General features: G+C 35.3%; 1 protein-coding gene across 1 annotated transcript; it reads right to left on the reverse strand.

The window, feature by feature from the left end:
* Positions 1–1119: 1119 nt before the first annotated feature.
* LOC137398170 (EGF-like domain-containing protein comC) lies at positions 1120–2619 on the reverse strand. Its single transcript, XM_068084274.1, has one exon. It carries the CDS (start codon positions 2617–2619, stop codon positions 1120–1122), a length of 1500 nt encoding a protein of 499 aa, XP_067940375.1.
* Between the last annotated feature and the right edge of the window lie 15488 nt (positions 2620–18107).

Here is an 18107-nt window from a genome sequence, read left to right on the forward strand (position 1 = left end):
TACTTGCTATAAGTTCACATTTACATTTAAACCCTATTATAGTTGGGTTATTCATTTTTCAATTTATTTGATAATCACAAAACATTTTCCTCTTGATATGAAGTTTGAAACTCACAGTTGTTTGACAAAGTTTGAAAACCGTTAGTTTTTTTGTTTTTTCTCTTAATTTATTTTAACTAAACAAAACACTTTCATAATATGTCTTTTGAGAGTTAGAATGGCAAATGTTTTATGTTAAATACAATTCAATGTTCTGTCCAAAGACTTTTGATTATCCGGCAATGCAATGTAGCACAGTATAAGCAATGATTAACACCAAATCAGTTACTGTAACTGCCATGACAGAGCAAGGTCAAAGCTAATAACTCAGATTACAAAAAATTGGAGTTGTTCTCCTATTGGTCTCTTGTTTTGTATATAAAATAAGTTGATGTACTTTTCTAGTCGTGCTCTCACTACTCTTCTATGTTAAAACTATTTCTTTGGTTTATGTTGAATCCAGGGTTCTCCACAGCTGAGGCTAAGGGGCATTCTGCCACATCCGATCAAGCCGGGATGAACCCTGGTTGGATCAGTATTTTACCCGGGCTTTCTCCTTGGCCTGTAAGTTTTACTTATCATTCCTGTCAAAAGTTTCTGTGGTTCACATTTACATTAGACTCTTTGGTACCACGTATTAAAATTATTCGAAATGAGTTTAAAATAAAATTATTTATTTTGAATAAATTCAAGGTTCCTAATGTACTTAGTGAATATTTACTAATTCAAAGTGACTAAAAATTATCTCATTTTATTTTAATAAAATTTTAAAGTTTTGTAAACCTGCAGTTGAAAGTTGTAGTAATTCTGTGAAATGTTGCCTATGGTATGCCACATTAACTCAATGGGTAGACAACTCCATGAATGAAACTAAGTGAATGGTACATACATGTATGTAAAGCTAAACCTACTGAAGACACAAATAGTGTGTATCCAGCTGCTTTGTAGGATTGAATGACTCTGTAATGAAGTTATCTTAGAGTTTCTCATAAATGCTATACCTAATAACAAACAAAATGTTTCCTTATAAAATACAAGGTGAGTAGAATTAGAGTATAATGAGTTGGTATTGGAGCTTCACTATATCCAAAGATCCCCAGATGGTTTCTTATCGCACATAGACGATTCCATATTGCACATAGACGATTCCATATTGCACTTAGACAATTCCATATTGCACTTAGACAATTCCATGTTACACATAGCCATATTCATATTGCACACTGACGATTCCATATTGCACACAGACGATTCCATATTGCACATAGACGATTCCATATTGCACATAAACGATTCCATATTGCAAATAGATGATTCCATATTGCACTTAGACGGTTCCATGTTACACATAGCCATATTTATATTGCACATAGACGATTCCATATTGCACATAGACGATTCCATAGTGCAAATAGACGATTCCTTATTGTACTTAGACGGTTCCATGTTACACATAGCCATATTTATATTGCACATAGACGATTCCATATTGCACACAGACGATTCCATATTGCACATAGACGATTCCATAGTACAAATAGACGATTTCATATTGCACATAGAAAATTCCATATTGCACTTAGACGATTCCATATTGCACTTAGACGGTTCCATATTGCACACAGACGATTCCATATTGCACATAGACAATTCCATATTGCACATAGACGATTCCATATTGCAAATAGACGATTCCATATTGCAAATAGACGGTTCCATATTGCACATAGGCGGTTCCATGTTACACATAGCCATATTTATATTGCACATAGACGATTCCATATTGCACACAGACGATTCCATTTTGCACATAGACGATTCCATATTGCAAATAGATGATTCCATATTGCACATAGATGATTCTATATTGCACAGAGACGATTCCATATTGCACATAGACAATTCCATATTGCACTTAGACGGTTCCATATTGCACACAGACGATTCCAAATTGAAAATAGACGATTCCATATTGCACATAGACGATTCCATATTGCACTTAGACGGTTCCATGTTACACATAGCCATATTTATATTGCACATAGACGATTCCATTTTGCACATAGACGATTCCATATTGCACATAGACGATTCCATAGTGCAAATAGACGATTCCATATTGCACTTAGACGGTTCCATGTTACACATAGCCATATTTATATTGCACATAGACGATTCCATTTTGCACATAGACGATTCCATATTGCACATAGACGATTCCATATTGCAAATAGACGATTCCATATTGTACTTAGACGGTTCCATGTTACACATAGCCATATTTATATTGCACATAGACGATTCCATATTGCACACAGACGATTCCATATTGCACATAGACGATTCCATAGTGCAAATAGACGATTTCATATTGCACATAGACAATTCCATATTGCACTTAGACGATTCCATATTGCACATAGACAATTCCATATTGCACTTAGACGGCTCCATATTGCACACAGACAATTCCATATTGAAAATAGACGATTCCATATTGCACATAGACGATTCCATATTGCACTTAGACGGTTCCATATTGCACACAGAAGATTCCATCTTGCACATCGATGACTTCATGTTGCACGTACACAATTCGCGATGTATCGCCATACTATGTATAAAAGGGTAGATGTTTGTTACTAAATTTTGCATACTTTAACTTGAAAATGTTAAAATGAGAACGTTCTAAATAATTAGAAACGTTTATTGTATGAATGCTTGTGTGTGTGCGTGTGTGAGTGTGTGTGTCTGTCTGTGTGTGTGTGAGTGTGTGTGTGTGTGTGCGTGTGTGTGCGTGTGTGTCTGTGTGTGAGCGTGTGTCTGTGTGTGAGTGTGTGAGTGGGTGTGTCTGCGTGTGTCTGTGTGTGTGAGTGTGTGTGTGAGTGGGTGTGTCTGTGTGTGTGAGTGGGTGTGTCTGTGTGTGTGAGTGTGTGAGTGGGTGTGTCTGTGTGCGTGTGTCTGCGTGTGTGTGTCTGTGTGCGTGTGTGTGAGTGTGGGAAGCTATGGAATGAGTTTATTATAAGAGTGGAAGGCTTTTTATATTTAGTATCTATCGGAATTACTCACATCGAAAATAATCAGATATGAGCAAATTCGTCATTACACCATTGTACAAATGATGATATCTATTTAAATGGTGGTTATTTTCAAATCGTTTACTTTAAAAATTGCCACCTTACAATCGAATCACCACATCATGAAGCTCTAGGTGGAATGAGGTACAATGGTGTATATTATATATTAGCTAGTATTTTAAACAACAGCTTTTGAGTGTAAACACCTTTAATTAAAAGTCATGGTGCTCTATTCTTTATAGAACATGGAATACTCAAGGTAGGTGATCAAAAAGATACTAGGTTTTGCATTTAGTGTAATGGATCGTGGAAAATTGCAATTGCAAACGGTCTTTGCCAGTCTTACTTTGTTATTCCTATACAACCCTATCAAGTATATCAGAGTAAATGAGCAAGAAAATAATTTATCAATGCATTATTAGTAATGCCTTATCAATGTCATACTAGTACTATGTAGTGTAATCAGACATTGCTTATTACTAGTACTCTGGTAGTGAAATGTGTCAACAAAGAACTGAGAATAACTGTCTGTTCACTTATGATAGAAGGTGCTTGATTTGTGCAAGGGTTAGAGCAGCGAGTTAGGTTTGCTGTGCAGAAGGTTGCGAGTTCAAATCTCCTTCGATGTAGCCTTTTTTCAGCATTAAACTATGGTTTGTATTATAGTAAAGAAACTTCTCAACGTGTTAAAATTTTAACTTTAAGCAAGTGGTAAAATTTGTCGGGAAATATCAATTTTTGCATTTACTTTAGTTATAGTAAAGTTACAGTCATATCAATTATGTATTTGAATCAAGTAACTATTCATAAATTCCATTAACAGAAGTCACTAGGAGTGTGAGAGACCTTGTCATTCCAATTCAACTACATCACCTCTACCTATAGCTGAACAAGAACCTGTTGACACCTGTCAGCTGAGACAGGAGTGTACCTGGCATACTTCTGCCGGGTGGTCAAAAAGGAGCTGTGCCAGATTTATTTTTAAAAATTGTGGAGGGAATGAGAACGGATTCATGTAAGTGAATCCGATACGACCTGTCTGTGCTTTATTATAGCTGCATGATATGTCGACTTGTTGATTTGTATCAATGTTAATGCCATACCGACCTGGCCATATATTGCTAGGCTTATACTGATATAAGGCATCTATGCTTACATCAGCAAATAGTTCACAGCACAGAGTTCCCATTATATAATGTGGTTGGGTAAATGATGAAATACTAGTCCTGCAGCAACTGCTCTAAAACAAAATATAAATCAAGCAATCTGTGAAGACCAATCACCATCACCGAAGTGGTGCTCATTGCATATGTTCTTGCAGATGCTTAGCCCGGTATTGGGAAAGTTTGACAGACGCTATTTTCCTGAATGTTGGTTGAAAAAAAAATTACATTGTGGGGGTTTCGAACTTGCCACCTTTGGCTTATTAAACCAACACTTTAAAATATGCACCTCTGAAGCATTATGGGAAAATTTTACAGCTGATTTTTTTTGATACGGAGGTAACGAGAATGCATTGTAGGAGATTCGAACTCAGAACCTGTGGCTCATCAGACTGATGTTCTAACGCCTGCACCAAGCATGCACATTTTGGCATTTTATAAAAAAGCACATATGGTTATTATCTGCACTTTATTTTCTGTGCGTTATAGGCAGACTTGACTAGCAGAGTAGTAGTAGTTCAGTATATAATAATAATAAGGCGTTGATAGTTTATTTTTTTGCTCAATTAGCCTGAGGGACTCGATGAGTTGGAATATTGAAAAGTAAAACAGCCAAAGATCAGTCAGCGTTGCAATTTTCCACCATCAATTGTATCAAATGCAATAGATGTATTTGTGGTGCCTTGACGTACCATAGCTTTACTCTGCACACAGTAGATGAATAATCGTCGAGAAGAAAAACCCATCCTAAAGCCTGTAGTGAACCAGACTTTAGTAGAATTTATACAAATTATTTCTGATTAGCTAGTAGTTAGTTATATAGCCTGTCATTTCTGTACTTAATTGGAATGAATCAATGATCTGCTTGCATTGAACCAATAGGAAACGTGTTTACAGCTCATGCGGAGCAGAGTTTCACTTTGAGGCCTTGCAAATTGTAGCTCAAGTGATTTTTAATGAGTTTTTATTGAATAGTAGTAATAGTAGCTGTACACTTTCCCAATAGTTGTGTAAGAAAAAAGTATTACATTGAGAGGGTTTTGAACTTGCACCCTTTGGCTCAGGAGACCATGATTTAAAGGTTGACTTGCAACAATATTCACATTCCAGTTGTTTGGTATCAAAAGACTCACCATGTCTTACGTTGCTGTGTTATAGGTTAAATATGTAGAAATGTGATCACAAGCTCTTTAAAGCTAAACAAATAACAGGAAGTCGTAGCCATCACAAGAACCCCGTAGATTTCTAAAGCGGCTCGAAAGAGACATAGCTAAAAATGATGGCTTCTGTTTAAACTTTGATACAACTTCAGTCGTCGAGATGTTTTCACAAATATACTTAACGAATTCAATCAAACCGTGTATATTGCCCTTGCACGTCTACTTCATCATTTTAATGCTGTAACTTTGAACACTGATATCTCAAAACGTACTGTAAAAAATTGTTTAATTTTTTCACATTAGATCGGAGGAGTGCATATCATCCTTGGATAAACATGAGTAGTCTGTTGGTCACCTGCGATAGTCGACAAATTCTGCAGAAATTGTTCGCAGCGCCTGGCATGAAATATTGGTCGCACGATCAGATTACGACTAGATACATAAATGTATTTTTTCTGTGAAATCTTTTAAAGTTTTATTGCTTCATTTATGATAATGATTTACTTCATTTACATTTTATTAGTTGTGTATTTTAGAAACAAGCGTGATTTGGAGGCTGCTTGCTCCAACCCAGAGGACTACTGTGAACTTACACTGGTAAAATGACAACGTTGTGATCCGCTGACTGGAAGGGGCAGCAGCACTGACAGTGGTGTTGGAGTTCATCTCCACCAGAATTCTAACAGTTTTTGTTAAGTTCAGTTGGTCAGGAAGGTGATGTGTCAAGTTCATTTATGGAAGATGCGGAAAGAATGAGAACTGATTCTTTTAAGCGAAACTGACATTTCCTGTCTGTGCATCTAAATCGACCCTGTTACTACTTGATTGTCATAACAACTGGTTTTTATTAAAACTTGACAGCTACAGCTCCATGAGATAGATTAACAGGCTATATGAATTGTCTACAGGTTAAAATTAACTTTCACTTTATCAAGCAAAAAACTATCAACTCTTTGCGAAGACCACACACCGTGTAGTGCGGCTCGCTACATCTTTTGTATATGGCCAAGAGTCACATGGTACGGCTTTAGTAGACTCTGTGTAAAGTGTTTCTGATTAGTGAGTAGTTGGTTAATTAATTAGCATATTGTGTCTGTAATTAAACAAATGTGCCGCAGTCACAAAAACCATAGTTAAGTCACAAATCACGAAGTTGAGTTATCCGACTTTGAAGTTGATCCAACTGAATTTATAATATTGGTAACGATTTTTGTAACACGTGCATCTGGACCAATCAAAGAGTGATCTTTCTGAATCTGAAATCAGTTTAGCCAATAGAAGTCTTCAACCCTCGGAAAAACCCTCTTAAAACCGTTGTTAAGCTAAACAGGAAGTACTGAAAAATGGCGTCCAATAAATATAATTGTTTCTCTTTTTGCCGATTTTAAAGATAACTCTGACATTTTGGACACTTGTAATCAGTATTTTGACATCCAACTTGTCAAAAGCAGCGAAAGTAAAGGGAATTATGATGATAATTTTCTAACAATTCTTAAAAGATTATTACATTATTTAATCAAAAGAATAATTATTCGATTTTATAGAATTATTATCAGATTTAATTATAAGAATAGTTATTCGAATTTCCAAGATCGAAGTATATAGTGACCGACAATGTGCAATATGTTACTGTTGTTACTTTTTTAAAAATTTTGCTGATGATTTGGCTGTGCCCGATATCGCGGTACTGCCAAGCTGTTTTAAATATCTACAAAATTAAGTAATACATTTTCTTATAAATATACCGCTATTTCTGTGACAACCAGCTAAAATCTGTTTAGATTTTTTGAATTCAGCATAAATTTTTGAATAGAAACACAGAAATCTAGATGAATATCACAACCTCTTGATATTGGTCGCTAAGACGTTTTGAAATGTAAACAAAATCGGGCATTGGTTTTCGTTTCTCAAACTTTAATACCAGTTTTCTCGGAACTATGTTTTTGCACTAATGGTAAATGCGCATTCAGTTTATTGACCATAAAATCTGCTGTAATTAAGCTGGAACCAAAACCTTTTTTGCAAAATAACTGAGAATTTTCTCTTTCTGCTAATGTAGATAACTCAAAATCTTACAATCCCGACTTAGCCATGGTTTCTGTGATCATGACCCAAATGGAAACTATTATCTACATGTGTTGAGCCAATAGAAAATATGTTTACAATTCATCCTGCTTTCAGTTTCTCTTGGTAAAAACTTAATTTTTTATAACAATTTCTTCTTAACGATGCCCAGCTGTTTCAGACACATTACAGTTAGAGATGTTTCACTAATTCTATATCTGTGGGCTTTTTATGTTGTATCTATATGCTATCTATGGGGTCTCTATTGAATATTACTATTACTGAGATTAAATATTTGTAGCATTAAAAATAATGCCTTAAGCTATAACGATATCGATAACTCATATAATATCGTATCGGACATGCTCACGGGAATTGTGAAAAAATAGCTGAAAAAGGTTAGAACTCATTCCGCAACACATTTGTGATTAAATCGGTATCAAAAAAATAAATAATTAAGTTTAGTAGCGAAAGAGTTAATTAAGAAATATTAACTATAATAAGTGCAGGGTATGTCTGAAGTCAAGGTAGAGTTTACGATAAAATATTGCACTGCACAGGATTCGAACCTGTGACATTCAGCTTAGTAGGCAGACACTGTATTACCTGCCTCAATTTACCCTCTTTCTCTGTGCTCTATCATAATACTGTATGATCTGTTACCATACTCTAGATTTCTAGGATATTCCGGAATATCCTGGATATCCTTGGATATGAATATCTACTAGTAAATACTCTAGTAGATATTGTAGATACTCTAGCATATACATGTACTAGTAGATATTCATATTATATATAGGTGTTTCATGTGTTCATGTTATCATAGCAAGTTAACAGCTGAGACTCTATTCACTTTATTATAACAAATTAGCTTCATAGGTCACTATTAGGTTCTAAATTATGAACAAAGGGCTTTAGTTAGTATTTTCTAGTAATCGTCTTCACAAGTTATATTATTCTCTTTATTGCATTCAGAGTTTTGTTATAAAAATATGTTCTAAAAATTAATTTGAAAATTTAATGAAGTAGTAAGTTATGTGAGCTCTTTTTTATTAATATATTTTATTTATTTAAAGTTTTGATGCATTGGAAAACTATTTTCCACTTTAACAAACTGTCCACGGGTTGACTTATGATTTCTACAATGCGCACATCTATGCAAATCAATTTAAAACCAGCGACAGAAGGTCACTCTTTTTACTAACCAACCTTTACCATCAAACCTGTGTGTACTAGAACAGTAAACTATCATAACAATGTGACTAGTGGTTGTAATATGGGATCATTAAGGCTAATTTTATTAATAACTAGTTTTGCTAAGGCAGTCAATAGTGCAAATAATCGAGGGCTGGGCAGCCATGCTGAAGGGTGTGAATTCAAATCCTGTTGAAAGCATTTCTTTATTCATAACATGCCAGCAAGACTTCAGACATACAGAGACACAAGTGAACCCGGCTCCTATTATAGCAAAGATTATGGAATACACATTCATGTAGATATACTTTACCAGCAGGAATGAGTGGCCTCAGTCTCAAAAATATGATTCTTCAGCGTAACGGTTGGTAAACTTTTTCAACTAGTGGGCCACAAGTCAGTTGGACAGGGTCAACACAAGATATGATAATTAGATGATTTACTAGGTTATGTAATAATAAGCCATCAAATGTTGCGAAGATAAAGTCTAAAGTTTTTGAAGTTACCTGTAAGTACATCATGGTATTCCCAAAACACATCCCAACCAAATGAAAAATAATGAGGGTATGAATAGCTTGAGTTATCTCCTCGATAGTCGATGCCCATAGATTTATTTTGTGCATATCTTTTAAAGCTTTTGCTCGCTGTTCTTATCTCTTTGCTGGCTGAGAACTCTTGTAGAACTTAAATTATCAACTTACTGTATTTAGACACAAGGAGTAACAATAAATAATATGAAATATTAGCTACATTATTTTATTAAAGAACAGGAAGTAAAGCATGACAAGCCGTGTCTGATAACATTGTAAGATTTCACTCACAGTATTCACCATTGAGATAACCTCAGCTAGTTTCCTTTTATAATAGTTTATTATTTATTCTAATTTACCAGCTCTTCACTGATACTCACTAGTTATTAACAGTAACAACTACTAGTTGGTATATTTTAGTAAATTGAAATTATAGTATAGACCCAGTAGATTTCATCCTAACAATAATTCGCTGCCAGAAAATTTTTTGTTTTTACCCAACCGATTATCACAAAAAATTAACCTTAATCTTGACTTGTCAATAAAATAATATCGAAAAACTATTTTTGGCCAACTGAAAACGTTTAAAAAGAGGTGAAATGTAGTTTGAATTTTCTCAACTTGCAGAGTATTGTATGATTAAGACAACCAATTAGATTTAGATCGAGTGTGATTGCATCTTCTGAGACAGTACAAGCTCGCAGCTGCCATATAAACGATGAGAAATGAGCCATGCACATTTTAACCGCGATCAAATTTTGTCAATTTTAATCATGAAATATCCTGGCAGTCAGATCACTTAAAACATCAACAACAATTCAAATGAACAATTCCATTGCTTTTAGATGAAAACCCCTAAAATTTTGTCCAAGTTCATCTCTGATTTTTAACACTAATGAAAATGTCTTTGGTTGCTAAATCTGAAACACGAGCTGACAACTCCCGTTAAATCAAACCTTGTCAGAAATTCTTTAGTGTTTTTTTTCTTTGTAGACCAAAGCCGCGTGTGAGGATGCCTGCCCACCTACAGTTATTACTACAATATATGTACCTGTTGATACTTGTCAGCTGTCACTGGTGGCAGGACTTTGCAGGGATAAATTAAGATCATGGGGAAATATAGGCAGTGAATATGTAGTACCCTAGGACACTTATGTATTCGCGGCATCTAACTTTCGCGTTTTCGCGGCAACAGCCTCTCGCAAAAATTTCATGAGCGAAACTAAACTATCGTAACGAACGAGCGAAAACCCGAAAATAAATGGCTTTCTTCATTGATATTCACAATAAAATCGTCATATTAGAAATGCAGGCAATTTTCGTGTGTGATTGGCTCATTGGGCAAGTTTTGCTAAACTCATTATAGCTAATACACCGACTGAGCAGCTTGGCAAAACAAATTAATATAATAATTTTTTTTGGAAAAGCCTAGACATTTGAAAAAGATGATGATATTAGTTTAGTCATTGAATTTGTAACTGATGAGGATGACAGTCTGGTAGGAAAAGTCATAAAATTGAATAATAATTATTGTGGTGATGAATTTTATTACCAACCAAAAGCAATAACAACCCGGTGCCATGGCCACCGCGGCACCGCGTGCTATAAATACTTGAATTCTAATATTGGTACCAATCAGTCACTGCGGCTTTGACGTCATTGATAGTCTAGGAAACAAATTAATGGCAGCAAGCGATCAAATTACATTATTGATCTAGCTGCGGTTCTAGAACATTTCTACCTGCGGTTCACAAATACAAACTACCGTACTTTTCGGACAATTAGCAGCTACTTTCTTCTGATGATTTGAGCCATGCAGCTTATAGGTAGGCCTACAAGGGTGCGGCTAATCACTGTGGCTTATTCTGTGGCTTTTTCTTTCACCGCTAGGGCAAACTAACGGGAATCTCCAATTAGTGCAATTTTAGCTGTGAAAGAAAATACGAAACAATGCCTCACGGTACTGTCCCGTTAGGCACTAAGTTAAAAAGCGTCGGATAATACGAAACTGAGCCGTTCTGCACTGTTCCGTTTTAAATGGCGTTAAAAAGCACAGTCCTTAGTTCTGTGGCCTATAGTGAGGTGCGGCATATGTATTGTTTTATCATCGTTTTTGGAAACTAAAGCACATGTAGCTTATATAGAGGTGCGGTTTATAGTCCAAACAGTACGGTAGTCCCAAATTGAAAAATATTTCGTACCAGCGAACTGGACCTGAGGAATCTAATGTTTGTTCCACTGCATTTATTTTCACATCACTATATTTTCGCACTCATCAGAGCTGCGAAATTAAGTTCCAGCGAAATTTTGCTCTGTATGCTACTCACGAAACTAAATACTAGCGAAATATAAGTGTCCTAGGGTATTTATATAATGAGGTTGTGAAGGAATGAAAATATATTCTAGGGTTTAAAGTGATTGAAATGAGAACTGTTTAGTATTGTCAACAATTCAATATTTACTATAATAAGATTTGTCTCTGTCTGTTCAAAGCCATGCTGAGAGCGTTACGAAAAATGATTCCTCACACGGCATCAGAAACTAGATGTTCAGCTTCTCAACTAATCTTGCTATCATCTGTGTCACTCGACCACTTGATTGCATTCTGGAATAATTGTACACATGCTTATTACATGTGACAACCTCTCATGGTGCATGGGACTGCCGATGTACCAGTTTGTGACCATTGTTTCATGCCTGTTTCTGTTTTGAGGCGAGTACCAAAAAAATCATACTTCATAGTAATCCCCTTGTAGTATGAACAATAATGCATTTACCTCCCTTGTTTACGTTGTTTTGTTAATTGCTGTAAATTGCTTGGGCTGGTTCAAACAATGCTAACAGAAGATGGTCATGAGGATGTTAAATCTACTTACTGAGAGATTTAATGGCAGATAGAAGATTACTTGTTACGTACATATGTACGTATGTTCATGAGCTGTAAGAGATTTTCATGTGTAATAATTAGGTGCACAAGTATTCTTAAATGTGGAAATGTGGTCGAGTGGTGCAGCTGGTAGTATTCTGAACCTCTAAGTTTGATTCCCTCGCTGCTTATTCTCTATCTTGTCTCTCATCGATAGCTGCAAGCTTATTGGCTACTATATAATGAGCAATGTTTATGCTTGCGTCTATCATTGTTAAACATTTGCATTTTGCGAGTCCAACTTTTACATTTGACATACATGTAGATTTAAATACTCATCTTTCTGAACTTGGAGAAGAGTTGGTCATTTATTCAAAATGAAATGTTTGGACATTAAATGTATTATTGATGTTTTCTTAATCCCTTTTCATTCATAACTTTTCTCATCAAGTCTACCTATTGAGATTTTAAACATATAAATATAGTATTCAAACAAGCATACATATGGTATTTTATATTTTAAAATGTTAAAAAACATACATTTTGTATTAAAATAATTTCATATTTTATATTACAACCAAAAGGTACAAACTATCAAATCCAGTATCTATACTACAGAGTGAATTGTGATGTCAAAGGTCAGCTGTTGTGCTCTCAGGTTCATGTAATTTATGGCTGGAAAATAGCAGCTAGTTATTCAGTTGGTAGGCCTTAAAAACCCTTGTAGTAGTTAATTATAATCTAAAATAGGCTACAGGCTCAATTTTTGTCACAAACTCTAAGAATGCTGACCAAGCTGAAAATGTACTGGGGATGTAAAAGATGAAAAGTGTTTGATTTAGACTCTGACACGATGTAGACGGCCGCGTAGTGACCTTGAAATAATTCCCTGCTACAAACCTGCTAAATCAAAACTAACAGTATTCTATTACCTTTGCAGTTTAGCAGTAGGTGAACTACAATAAAATCAGGCTTTAAATAGAATCCAGAGAATAGCACATATACTTAGCAATGCATTATCTATAACCAGTGGGTATAGCATCAATTTCAGTGATGTCATAGTTTTTATGACAAAATGAAAATCATGACTCACTAAAATGTTTAAGTTATCCAATCCTGCAAAAAAATGGTAAAGTCGCCCATGGGTCCAAACTCGCCTCAGTTTGAAGGGTAAAATGGATCAATAACTTCAGTAAAATCGTTCAGGTATCGACACTGTAACTTATGTTGGCAAATCAGATGGTGTAAATGCAAATTTATATGCAATATTGCAATGGAAGGCTGCCAAAAAGAACAGGACAATGCCAGCAATGCTCAGTAACAATTATAAGTCAGCTAACTAAGTCATCACTGGCGGGTCTGTGTGTAGCATGGTGACCAGTAGAGCAAGAAAAAGGCAGTGTTCATCACAAAGCTAAAGAACAAAAGAAGCACACACTAACCTTTGAGACATATGTCAGACATCAGTAACTGTTCTGAAAAAAGCAATGCCTACTTTGGCATTGAAACCATGAACTACTATGCCTATGAAGACAACTGTCGTTCTGGCTATAGGTTTTAAAATTTTGGAATAAAGATTCTATCCCCAAGATGATTCTATCTAAGACAATGCTGTTTGCTAGTCAGTCGCCCAACCCACCATTAATACTACAGAGATTGAATTGCTAGCTTGCCAATCTAAGTCAATATACTAGAGCAAGTACCTACCTGCTTTGTGTACGACGGGTCATAGCATAACGTTACGAGAAGCTGTTCACTCACATTATTAAACGTACTGGCTAGTAGCGGGCAGGCTAATAGCGAAAAACTCTCACTACTTTTCATTGTTTATAAGACAAACCATTTTTCTCGTAATACTTAGTTTGAAAGTTAAAATGGCTAATGTTGTTATATGTTAAATACAAATCCAATTTTCTGTTCAAATGCTCTTCTACTACCCGGGCAAAGCTGGGTAGCACAGCTAGTTTATTTATAATCTTGATCAGATTTAACATAACCCAACAATGTATTGTCTTTACAACGTAAGGAGAGACATGAGAACAGAATAGCCATTCAAAGCAGTAAGAGCCTCCATGCATTCATCCCCAGACTACAATACGGGTTTGTACAGCACAGTCGTATAGAAAGCAATCCTGACTGCCAATCACAATCACCAAAGTTGTACACATAGCATATTTTCTTGTGGGTACTTGGCCCATTATCGGACAAGTGGAACAGTTGCAGTTTCCTAGTAGTTGTTCAAAAATGATTACCCTTCGGGGTTTTGAACTCGCAGCCTTTGGTTCTCTAAATCATCGCTCTAACAGCTTCACCTCTGACGCATTGTTGGAAGATTTGACAGTTGAGATCTGTTTTGATACTGATGTAAAAGGAATAACCTTGAAGGAGATTCAAACTTGCGACCTTTGGCTCAGGAGACTGCTGCTCCAACACCTGCGTTAAAGAATGGCAAATATTATTTGTATGACAAATGTCATACAAATAAGATTTACATTGCTTAAGCTTAAATTTTAGTATTTGTATTTTATGATAATTTTGTCTATCCACTTTCGTTTAAACTTAGTTTTTATATTTTATGCACATTTCATTAGTATTTTGCACTAGCTATGTAAAGGTGGCACTCTATAAAGCACACATAACCAGACCTGTTAACTAAGTTTCCATGACATTTCATTTAATCACGGATGTTCTCAGATAGCTGGCTTCTAGAAGTAAGCGAAGCCTCTGAAAAATTAGTTTTAATAATTTTTCCCTGTTTAATTACTGTTAAGTATGACCTTCATAAAACAGAAAATATTGAGTAAAATATATACTCTAGAGGTTTTTTCTGGGTCTTAAACACTAACAACAAAAGAAATAGAGCCATTTATATAATTTATACACTTGGTAAAATGACTGTTTTCAAGACATCATGGTCTTCCCTAAAAGAGGTAATGTGCTCAACCGCAGCAAAAGGGCTGCAGTATGCTTAGTCAGCGTTTGTAAATAGCTTGCACAACGCTGACAAGAAGTCAATTGAAGTAGATTAATCTTCAACAAATAATACCAAAAAGGTTTGTATAAAATGAGCATATGAAAGTGAATAAATGAAATGAAATAAGGAGAAAACAGACCAAACTGTCCAAGTGACTGAGTACAAATCCTGCACTAACTTTTGAAGCAATTCTAATTGCGATCATATTCTTAAGATGCTCATTATACGCTACAAACTGTTTGGACAATTTTTTTAAATAATTTGTTGCACAAGTGAGGATTATTATAACTATTACTGTTAAATATCCATTATATCAAAACCAGTAGACCAGGCCAGGCCAAGTATGCCAATATGCTGCTGACACAACAATATTCAAGATTGCACACAAAAGTCGTCATTGGTGTTCAGGAACGGCTAGGAACTAGGCATGAAAAAACGGAAACTTCTCTTCATACTATTGAAAAGCGAACTTTAGTGACCAAGCGAGGCAAGACAACTACTAAACTGAGAGTTGAGCGTTCATATAAACACGCGAAGACAACTAGTGTCAGAATTATAGATATTTAATCGATCTTACAGAAATCCCTAGACTAAATTGACAGTATTAGAGCCTGGAAAAATATTTCTTTGCTTGGCAAAAGGAGCCACTTTGAGAGTTCAAAGCATTTATTTGTTTTATGAGAGACTCGGTTAGAAGTCCTACCGCACACAAAAACAGAACTGCTAAAATACAACTATTTTATTATTTCTTTTTTAATTAAAATTCAATAGCATTTCTTTGATTGTTGTCATATAACTTAAATTCAAATTAATTACCAGTTTTCAAAATGTTTTGCTCTATCTAAGAATAAGAATAAGATATACACAACTTTAACCCTCCTTGAGAATTTTTTACTTAAAATTACCAGCTATTTTTCTTAACAGTATCTATGAACCTAAACCTCATCTAAAACCTAGAAATAGAACTTTAGAATATGTTTAGTTTTACATACAGAGAAAATTTAACACAGACAAACGCTATTTGTTAAAATAATTAAAAAAGTTGTTTTTTGTATTTAATTCATGTTGCATTATTGTCTTTTGCTCATTAGAAACACTAAAGAATTATGCTTAAATTTATACTATGAATATTTTACTCAGTGACATTATAACCTCACAACACTTTTTTCCAAATCTGCAAAAGAAATCTCCACATATATAATTTATCACTACTGCAGGTCTTAATGTGTGAAATCATAACAGAAGTTTTTAAATATTATTAAAAGATCATAAAACCAGAACGAAAAATTACAATTACCAACATTTTTAAGTTGCTACTATTTGTTAGGTACGCCAGCCGTACTGCTAATTACCTTACAAATTGTTAGAAAATTATACTGGTACGTGTGGCCAGAGCCATATTCTCTGGGGTGGCTTGTTGGCTGAGCCGCCCCAAACATCTCGTGATTTTTGCTGGTTAAGTACTAAAGATTGCAGTCTAAGCTTACTCACTTGGAATTTCCCATAACTAATTTACGAGCAACTAGCGGTCCATATTGTCTTCGCAGCAATTTCGCCAAATGAGTGATCTTGTGAGACTTTGTTAAGACGCGAAAACTGAACTTTATTGTTTATGGTGGGGGTGTGAAGAAGACCCCCAAACTTGCATTTTCCTTATCATAACAAAACCAAATCAAAATATCGATGAGGAGTACTAGGGGAGGCTCGTATAAATAATTTTCTAATATTACACATGTATAAAAATGTTGAAATAGAAACGGAATCAGTTGTCAAAGAATTCCCCCATGGACACATTGACAGAACAAGAGCTATTCCACCAAAAAAGTAATAGCTCTTGTGCTGTCAATGTCCCTTGCAGAAATCTGTAGTGTCATGAGTTTTATGTCATAATTTTATTATCGTTCGTTGAATAAAGAAAAGGTTTTGCTTTCCACGAACCATAAACAATGTATTAATGTAGATTTTGATGCTTACAATGAATTGCATTTATGTATACTTTGAGAGTTGTTGATGCTTGAAATTTCCAGAGCTTCGTGGTGCCGCACCGAACCTCGTTGAGGCTAACACCGCCGCCAAACCCCCAGATGTTCATAACATAGTTGTCCAACACTTGCCGCCCCAGCTTGCCACCAGGGAATACAGCCCTGAGAGTGGCAAGAATAAATTCAGGTAGGCTTTTACTAAACGACAAGAAACGTGACTCATTTACAGGTTGATTTTCAACAAAATTCACATTACAGTCATTTGGCATCAACATAATCACCATGTTTTACTCTGCTATGTTGTAGGTGCAACATATGTGGGAGTGTCCCTACAAGGTCTTAAAAGCTCAAAAGCAAACAGTTAATTGCAGCCATCGCGAAAACGCCGTATATTGGAAATCCCTTCCAAAACAGCTCAAATGGGGCCTAGCGGAACACAATGGTTTCTGTTTACGCTTTCATGCCACCTCATTTGTCGAAATAGTTTTACAAATATACTTCACGCATTCAATAGAGCAATGTCTATTGTCCAAATGCCTCTTCTTCCTCATCATTGCAATGCTGTCACTTTGAGCACTAATATACCAAAACCTACTGTAAAAGTTTATTCAACTTTTTAACCTTAGCTCGAAGGAGTGCATTTCATCTTCTGATAAACGTGAGCAGCCTGCTGGGCATCTGTTATAGTAAAAAAATGCTGCAGAAATGGTTCGCGCTATATGGCAGAATGCATGGGTCACATGATCAGTTTACTATTAGACGATTAGGTCAGGCTGAAGTGAAACTGTAAACAGCATCTATAGGGCTTTCCGGTAGAAATTGAAGTGTTTTTCATAAACTAGTGCTACAAGATGTTTTATATTGAGCCTTTTATTGGCCTAAAATTTCATCTGATAACCTCTCATGTCAAAACAACAACTACATTGTGTGATAAGATCATCGAAATCAAGAGATTCCAAACTACGACATTTTTGTGATGTCTGTGATTAACAGTTCGTTTTTGAGCTTTTAAGAGCTTGTAATCACATTTTCATGTATTATGAACTTACAACACAGCA

This window comes from Watersipora subatra, chromosome 6, assembly GCF_963576615.1.
Source record: "Watersipora subatra chromosome 6, tzWatSuba1.1, whole genome shotgun sequence".
NCBI lineage: Eukaryota > Metazoa > Bryozoa > Gymnolaemata > Cheilostomatida > Watersiporidae > Watersipora > Watersipora subatra.

What these genes read in the sequence shown, in the direction of transcription:
- LOC137398170 (XM_068084274.1), bottom strand. Translation starts at nt 2,619, where the DNA reads ATGAAGTCATCGATGTGCAAGATGGAATCTTCTGTGTGCAATATGGAA.